The following is an 8,786-nucleotide window of genomic DNA, read 5'->3' as shown; positions in this document are numbered from 1 at the left end:
CCCCTGTATCACCTACCCATCCATCCATCCATCCATCCACCCACCCATCCATCCATCCACCCATCCATCCCCCTGTATCACCTACCCATCCATCATTCATCCATCCATCCATCCATCCATCCATCCATCCATCAATCCATCCATCCATCCCTGCATTCACCCATTCATTAGGCATGTCTAGTGCCCAGCAGAAGGTCTGGCTGCCTTGGGCATGTGGATACAGATGAGCCCAAGCGCCTGCCCTCGCACTGCTGGCAGTCTTGAGTCAGTCACCGGGATGACTCTAGAGTTTCAGTCAGGACAGGAAGAGGGCCATGGGAGCTGGGACAAGGCCGGGTGGGTGAACACCCAGGACCCAGCCCTAGCTGAGCGGCCCCCACCCCCAGGTGCTGTTGGCTTCCTGACCATCATTAGCAAGGGCTGCACCTCGCACTGTGTGGAGGACTCCCAGAACTACTACTTGGGCAAGAAGAACATCACGTGTTGCTCCAGTGACCTGTGCAATGCCAACGGGGCCCATGCCCTGCAGCCAACTCTTGTCACCCTGGCGCTGCTCACTGCTCTCTGTGGCCTGCTGCTCTGGGGCCCTAGCCGGATGTAGGAGGCAGGAGGACCCCACTGTGTCCCAGGGGCCCCAGGGCACTCTTCACACACACCTGGTCCAGTCGAGGCCCCTCCTGGACCCTAACTTGGGTCGGGCCATGCCCCTCTGCCCTTTCTAGCCTTCCATGGCTCCCTAGGACTCCTGCCCAGCTCCCACTGCCCAGCAGGCTGGGCTGTATTGATGCGCGACAGCCTGCACACGGCCCACACAACCCCCACATTCCAACCCACTCCTTAATCCTCGCTTAGGCATACTCTTCCTCCAGGAAGCCTTCCCTGACCGCTCCCTCCACCTCTACCTGCTGAGCCATGTCCCACTCATAGGGTCACCTGTAACCAGCAAGGAGCAGGCACTCAGGAGGGCCCCACAAAGGCTGAGATGAAATGTACTGAGTAGAATTAGGGGAAGGGAGTGAGAGGTCCTGGGAGCCCCAAGAGATGGGGTGTGGAGGGGGTTCAGCTCCCAATGTCCCTGGGAGTCCTGGAGCAGTAACCCCAGCACCCAGTAGGCCCTTAATAAAGTCCCATTGACTTAGCTGCAGACAGCTCTGTTCTCGCGCGCCCCCGGGTGGGAGTCAGGGTTGGGGTCCAGGGCTGTGTTGGATGCCACCTGGATCCACATCCGTGGGCTGTGGCCATGTCCGTAGCCAGCCACATGGGGTGGAGCCCAAGCCTGGGCAGAAACAGATGTCAGACACCGGGAAGGGAGGACACAGCTGCAGAAGGTAGGGCGGCATCCCTGGGGACCCCGTCTCTTGCTGTGTGGCCTCACTCAGATCACTCGCCCTCTCTGAGCCTCAGATACTTACCTGGGACCCCCCTCTGCTGCGAGTGTTGAGGATCCACAGGACCCAGCGGTTTCTGGGTGGGAGGGGCTGCTACTGTGTGAGGCCCCCTCGGCGTCCCCGCCCTGTCCTTTCCCTCTGCCTGTTTCCTAAATGTTTTCTTTTGTCCGGTGTAAGTTCTCCACACCCACGGTGAAAAATTCAAACTATAAAAGGGTCCCCAGCGAAGCTGCCCCCTGCCCCCCTGACCTCAGGTCCCTCCTGTCCGGGAGCAGGGGTCCTTTCACAGTGCTTGTGAGCCTAGGGTCCCCGCCTCGCCTTTTCAATTCCTGGGAAAGCCCCTTGGGAAACGCAGGGGCTGCCTCCCTGCCCCTGGGGGCTCCAGCGCCAGGACCTGTGGGCCACGTGGGGTGGACTGTGTGAGCGCAGCCAGGGCGGGAACCTGCACAGGAGGGCGCTTCTGGCCAAGACCCCTACTGAGTGGTGGGTGAAGCAGGATTAGAGCCCGGCTTCTGGAGCTCTGGGGTGGGCTGGGGCAGGGCCACACTGACCAACAAGTCCAGGCCGGAGGCCCAGACTCTCCCTGTGCGCGTCCCGAGTGACCTCCAGTGCTGGTCCTCCTCGCTTCTTCCTCGCCTCCGGGGCCCAGCTCAGGCTCGGCTCCGTGCAGGCTCTGGCCTCTCCCACACCCGTCCCTCTGGGGCCCCAGGCACGCTCAGCACATAGACCTGGCTTGGCTCCGGTCCAGGGTCCAGGGTCCAGGGTCCAGGGTCCAGGGTCCAGGGTCCAGGGCTGGGGCTTTGTTTCCTGAGAGGGCACCATAGAACTGGGTCGGGGCGGGGGCGGGGGGGCTCAGGCAGAGCTTCAGGCCCATGAGGGTGTGGCCCGGGCTGGAGTTTGAGTTTGGGCTTGTCCACCTTGGCCAGGTGACTGTAGAGGACACTGGTGCATCTGTCCTGCCAGTGGTTGTGGAGCGCCTACTACGTTCCAGGCGCTGTTGCAGGCACGCCAGAATCAGCGGTCTCCCACGCTGGGATGCATTTTCGCCAACCTCCCTCCACGCCCTAGAGACACCCCCGCTCACCGAGCTTACCGGACAGGGTTGGGGGGGGTGGTCAGGTGAACAGGGTAAATACAGAAATATGTGCCATGTTAGCAGGTGGAGCTCGAAAAGGAATAAAGCACAGAGAGGATCTCAAACACCAGTGTGACCGGGGCCACGGCAGGGCCTGGAAGTCCGGAGGGACAGGCCTCCGTCCACCGAGCAGGGAAGGGAGCCCACGGCGACCCACACGTCAGCCACACCCTCAGGCAGGGGTCCTCCTCCGGGGTGAGGCTCCGGGAAGTGAGGCAGTGCCCCGGACCCCCAGACCCTGTCCCGGGCTTCTGGGTTTGACATATTTGGGCCAGGGTGAGGGGAGAGGGACGGCGGGCCCTGAGAAGTGGGAGACCTCGCTGGGTCCTCCGTTCCCCGGACCGGGGACTCCTCTGACCTCCTGAGCCATTCCCAAGTTCGTGTGGCCTCAAACTGAGAGCCCGAGGGGGCCAGCCTTGCCCCTCCCCCACTCCAGGACAGAGGGAAGGGCAGGAGTCCCTCCGCACACGCAGCGCGTTGGGGCCTCCTCCTGCTCCCCTGGGTGGGGACGGCAGGGGCTCCACCTGCAGAGGCCCAGGGCCCCTCAGCTGCGGGCCCACGGCAGGGTCTGGCCGGGACCCCCACCTCCCTCTCCCCACACCGCCTCATCTTCGCAAACTAGGGAACGGCGAGAAAGAAGAGCGTACAGGACTCGGCTCCCCAAACCCTAGGATAACGTGGGTCACTGTTTTCCGTCTTCATGACGCGTCGCGTGCAAACACGCGCAGATGCACACTGTGAAACTGTGCCCGGGTCATGCTGCGCACGCTCCCCGGCAAACTGCTTTCTAAACATGTATCTTTCCATAGTAAGGAACAGAGACCCTCACGGCTGCACCTGTGGCTGAGGTGGTCCCCTGGACAGACAGACTTACGTTAGGTTTTAAGATGCCATTTCCCAAGGGGCGTCTGGGTGGCTCAGTCGGTTGAGCGTCCGACTTCGGCTCAGGTCATGATCTCGCGGTTCGTGGGTTCGAGCCCCGCGTCGGGCTCTGTGCCGACAGCTCGGAGCCTGGAGCCTGCTTTGGATTCTGTGTCTCCCTCTCTCTCTGCCCCTCCCCTGCTTGCACTCTCTTTCTCTCTCTTTCTCAAAATTAGAAAAAAAAACATTAAAAAAAAAAAAAAAAGGTGCCATTTCCCGAGCACTCTCCGTGTTAGGGACACTGTCCGAGCCTTCTGCAGCTGTCACAGTAGGAGATAATATAGCACACAACCCCGTTACCAGAGGCCGGGTGCGCTCTCATGGGTCTCCCATGCAATCACTCATTGATTCTCACCACCACCCGGTGAGGCAGGGCACAGAGACGTGAAGGAACTGACCTGAGGCCACACAGCTGGCACCTAGCCATCCTCCCCTGTGCGCTCAGTCACCTAGGTCAGGCCTCCAAGGGCGCTCCCTGAGCGGTCATCTCTGACCCTAGCAGCACACTCAGCCCCAGGCTGGAGGTGGTCTGGCGCAGCCCTCCCTTCCCCGGAAGGCCAGTCCCAGGCCCGTCTGCCTGGCCCCTCTCGGGCTGGGATTGACGCCCCCAGACCAGGTTGCTGATGTCTCCACCCTCGACCACTCAGGTGTCTGTAAAGACAGTACTGGGTGGGCAGGGCGCGGTGTCTGTCAGCGGCCTGGGCGCTGCTCTGTGAGCCCTGCTCCTCCCTGGCTGGACTTGGGGTGCAGTAGGGGCTCTACTGGAGGGGGTGCAGGGGTCACATGTCAGACCCTCTGGCAGCGGGGGAGTGGGGGCCCCACCTTTGTCAGCTGTCTCCCAGCCCCTCCTCCCTCTTTGCCTCTCAGATACGAAGCCAGAGCAGAGGGGTTCCAGGTCTGATGCCCAGGAGTCCCTGACCTGCCCGAGACCCCCAACAATCTGCCATGACCACCACAGCACGCCCGCATCTGGTGCTGATGCAGCCGGGCGTGGGCGGCTAAGAAGAAGTTTGTTCCTGGGGAGCCCCTGGCCGGCATCGATTGTGCTGGCCCTGGGTTTGGGCCCAGGAGGCTGACCTCCTGGCCTCGGGGTCCAGCGGGGAGATGGCAGTCCCTGCTGACATAATCGAGCGTGTGTAAAGGCACAGTGAGACCAGGGTTCTGGGCATCTAGACTGTCTGGGGGTCAGGGAAGGGGAAGATGGAAGGGGAGGGTCCCTGGCAGAGGGAGCCCCGGCTGTCAGAGGATGGGGGCAGGGGTCTTGTAAGCATCCCCCCCCCCATTCTATTGTTTACCAACCTTCACTGACATTTCCAGAACAGGCTTCTAGAAGCAGGCCCCCGCTGTGGGGGTGGGACAAGGGGGGTGACCAGGCTGCATTCACAGAGCAGCTGCCCAGGGGGCTCGAAGGACACCTTCATCCCGAGAAGCTGTCCCGCCTCAGGGACAGATGGTGTGGAGCTGAGCCAGGGCAGGGACAAGGCTGAACAATGCGTGGGGAAGGCCTTTCCTACCCCCAGGCTTTCCTGGGGCAGCTGGGTCCGCCCTGAGAATGAACTTCCTGTCCGCGGAGTATCCAAGCAGATCCAAGGACCCAGGAAAACCCAGATCCCATTCTGCCCAACTACTGGCCCCAGAAGCAAAGCCAGAAAAGCAAAGAATTCTGCCCTGAATGGTGCCCGAGGGAAGGGAAGCCACCTGCCATTGTGGCACTGGCAGTCGACCGGAGCCGAGCCCGGTGTGGACTGGACCAAAGCCCTCTCAGTGTGGCCGCTGGGGGGTGCTGTTCTCAGAGCCGCCTCCACCTCTCCAGGGCCCCAGTGCGGACCTAAGGAGGTGGCCTCCCAGGTCACTGGCAAGCTGGGGGCGGGCTGGGAAAGCTGGGTGGACCTCTTCCGGGCTTTCCTGCCCAGTGTTGCCGAGAAGGGGACAGAGAGAACGCTGGAGTGCCTGCTGCACACTGCTGGGTCCGCATCCCATGTGCTCGTGACACCTATGAGGCCCCTGTCGAGCCCTTTACATTTGCAGAGTCCTCTCCCCCCATTGCGGGCGTTATATGCTCCCTTTCTGAACGGGCCAAGGATGGGAATGCTTGGGAATGAGTTTGAGATTGCCAGGACCCGGGGGTGGGAGTGGTGCTGGTGGGGGTGATGAGGTTACAAGCTGGGACTGAAAAGGCTTAGGGGCCAGACTGTGATGCGCCCTGAATCGGCCGCATGCGCGCTGGGGCTGGGGCGCCCTGCAAAGGTGGAGAGCCCCTGGATGTTTTGGAGCGTCGGAGGGTCGGTTTCCAGGACAGTCTTGAAGCAGTGCCGCTGCGGACGGCTGCGTCCACTTCTTTTGCAAAGTCCTGCAACTTGGGCCGGGAGGTACTGGAGCCTTTGCCTCTGCTCAGATCAGGGACCGAATCTTCGACGGCTGGGGAGAGACAAGAGGGCTCGCAGCGAGCTGGGGGGGGGCGGGGGGAGACGCCGCGGACCAGCTCGCCGCCTCCTGCGCCTGCATCGCGGGCCGCGACCGCCAGATGCCGCTGTGGCGCGGCGCGCGGCGAAAGCGAAAGCGGGGCGGGAGGCGCGCGGACATGGGGGGGGACGGACCACTGAGGGCGCCGGGGTGGGGGGGATGCTGGCGCGGGGAGGGCGGGGCCCCGGCCTGCGGCACCAGCCGCCTCCGGCGCGTCCCTCCCCAGCCGGCTTCGCGAGGTGGTTCGCTCCGGTAGCTCGGCTCTCGCCGGTTCCGGCGAGCGGGCGAGGCGGGGCGCGGGCACCGGCGCGGCGGACTCCAGCGCAGCGCGCCCCGGTCGGCACCGGCGCCGCGGGTTCCGCCGCACCCCGCGCCTGCCGCCGCGATGCTGGGGCTGCTCGTGGCGCCGCTGGTCCTGGCGCTCGTCTACTTCGCGCTGCTGGACGGTTGGTACCTGGTGCGCGTGCCGTGCGCCGTGCTGCGCGCGCGCCTGCTGCAGCCGCGCGTCCGCGACCTGCTGGCCGAGCAACGCTACGCGGGCCGCGTGCTGCCCTCGGACTTGGACCTGCTGCTGCACATGAACAACGCGCGCTACTTGCGCGAGGCCGACGTGGCGCGCGCCGCGCACCTGACGCGCTGCGGGGTGCTGGGGGCGCTGCGCGCGCTCGGGGCCCGCGCCGTGCTGGCCGCCTCGTGCGCGCGCTATCGCCGCTCGCTGCGCCTGTTCGAGCCCTTCGAGGTGCGCACCCGCCTGCTGGGCTGGGACGACCGAGCGTTTTACCTGGAGGCGCGCTTCATCAGCCTGCGCGATGGCTTCGTGTGCGCGCTCCTGCGCTCCCGCCAGCATGTGCTGGGCACCTCGCCGGAGCGCGTCGTGCAGCACCTGTGCAAACACAGGGTGAGCACCTTCTTCCCCCCTCCCCGGGCCCCTGAGGGTTCCTGGTCCCTGCCCCCTCCTCTAGGGAAGGCCACCCCCTTGGGGTGCTCCTGTCCCGCTGAGTGCCACACTCCAGCCCTTACTTTTGGACCCAGGGCCTCACTTCACTGATGGCCATTCTCCCTGGGAGCTCCCAGGGTGCCTGAATCCACTCCTCATACACGTTCTTAGCGTGCTCCCCGCCTGCCACTTCTTAAGCTCGCCTCTCAGGACTCCATGCCACCCCATGCGGTACCCCCCCCCCCCCCCCCCTCCTTTTCCCCCAACAGGGAAGCCCTGACCAGGCCTCTCCTGTGCACACACCTTGGAGCTGAGGGCTTGGGTCACCACCACCTGGGTTTGGGGTTGGGGGACTGAACTCAAAGAGCTGCAAGCCCTTCTGCCTTTTCCAGTTGGCGAGAGGGCCGCAGTGCCCGTGTGGGGCCAAAGGACCCTCCCCAGGGCCTGCTCCTTCCAGCACAGCCCAGCCTGGCTACCGCGGCGTGGCAACGGGGCCCTGGGGACGACAGCCCTGGGGACGGCAGCGCGCCACCACCGGAATGGTTTCCAGGGCAGGCTCCGGCCTGAGGCGGCGTCCCGAAAACTTGCCTCAGGAGCTTCCGTGCCAAAGCCGGGGCCTGCCCCAACCCCTGGGTGCTCTAAACGAGGGCGCTGCCTTCTCTGGCTTTGAACAGGTGCCTCCTGAACAAGGGGGAACACGGTCTCATGTTAATCGTGAGAGGGTGGTCTTTCCCCCATACCGGAGGTGGGGAAACTGAGGCTCACAGAGGCCATGGGCATAGCTCCCTGGTTTTCTGTCTCTGGACACCCCCCCAAAGGTCCTGGGTGTCCCCCACCCCATAGGGACAGAGATGCTCCATACGCCCTTTCACGTGTAAGGAGGCCGGCGTGGGGAGTCTCTGGTCACGGAGGCTTTAAGTCAAGGGACTGAGAGCTGGGACTAAAGACAGAGGGAGTCTCTCCTACAACAGAGGGTGCCGGGTGGCCGGTGGGGGCTGGAAGCGACTTCCAAGAGAGCCGATAGTGCGGCTCAGCAGGTGTGCCCGAGGATGCCCAGCCACAGATGGGAGGGCCAGGGCATGGCCAGGAGGAACCCAGGTGCCTAGGCTAGGTGAGGTGGGCCCCAGGCAGAGCCTACGCGGGGCAGTCTGAGCCCAGTGTCTGGGCTGAAATGCTCCAAGTCCGGTTTCGCCACCGCTGGCTGGGAGGAGAGTGTTCCCAAAAGCCTGGACATTGAGCAGAGCTCCCCTCACTCCGGGGGAGGCCAGGGCTGCCACTCTACTTGTCCCCGTTCCCCTGGGAACACCCCAAGCCCGTCCCCGAGGCCTGTGACCTCTCAGGCCTGGCCCGGCAGCCTCTTGCCTCCCCATGATGGCTGGCTGCTTGGGGGTGGGGTGGGGGGGCGGGGGGATCGCAGCAGTGGGCCCAGGGCTTCTGGTCCAGCTTCTCGTGGTACGCTGGAGAAGAGAGGCTCACGGCAGCCCCCGTCCAGCACTTTCCCAGCAGAGGGTGGCTGACAGCCACCCTTCCACTCCTCTGCTCCAGACTCCTGAGGCCTCTGGCTGCTCCGGGTCACCCGTCACCCCTCTCCAGCCAGCTGGCCTCAGAGGGCTTTGCCTGGGTTCTGGGGACACACGGACGGCTCCGGTGTGGCCCTGTTGGGGAGACAGGCCTGAGGAAGGAGGATAGTGTCTCGAGACAGGAGGATGAATGGCACTGGGGGCCTCAGGGAGGGCGGAGGACACGTTCCAGGGGGAACAGTGTGAGCAGAGGCCCAGAGGTGTGAAGGCCGCACCCTGGCTGGCCACCCCTCCCTGCACCCCTGCTCGTTCCCGGGGCAGCGGGGCTGTAGGAATGTCACCCCTCCCTGCACCCCTGCTCGTTCCCGCGGCAGTGGGGCTGTGGGAATGTCACCCCTCCCTGCACCCCTGCTCGTCCCCGG

The 8,786-nt window shown here is 64.3% G+C and overlaps 2 protein-coding genes across 2 annotated transcripts in view; both read left to right on the top strand.

Moving 5' to 3' along the window:
- PSCA (prostate stem cell antigen) overlaps positions 1-902 on the top strand; it is a 3,574-nt gene extending 2,672 nt beyond the window's left edge. Inside the window, exon 3 of the mRNA XM_049632840.1 lies at positions 387-902. Coding sequence (XP_049488797.1) covers positions 387-601 — 215 coding nt within the window. The 3' untranslated portion in view covers positions 602-902. The remainder of the gene's footprint in view (positions 1-386) is intronic.
- Positions 903-6,149: 5,247 nt separating this feature from the next.
- The window catches only part of THEM6 (thioesterase superfamily member 6), a 3,851-nt gene continuing 1,214 nt past the window's right edge, over positions 6,150-8,786 (top strand). Inside the window, exon 1 of the mRNA XM_049632838.1 lies at positions 6,150-6,805. Within this exon, the coding sequence (XP_049488795.1) occupies positions 6,293-6,805 (513 nt within the window). The 5' untranslated portion in view covers positions 6,150-6,292. The remainder of the gene's footprint in view (positions 6,806-8,786) is intronic.

Source organism: Panthera uncia, chromosome F2 (genome assembly GCF_023721935.1).
Source record: "Panthera uncia isolate 11264 chromosome F2, Puncia_PCG_1.0, whole genome shotgun sequence".
NCBI classification, from domain to species: Eukaryota; Metazoa; Chordata; class Mammalia; order Carnivora; family Felidae; genus Panthera; species Panthera uncia.
Note: the sequence above shows the minus strand (reverse complement) of the source record. Positions and strands in the feature narration are given on the sequence as shown.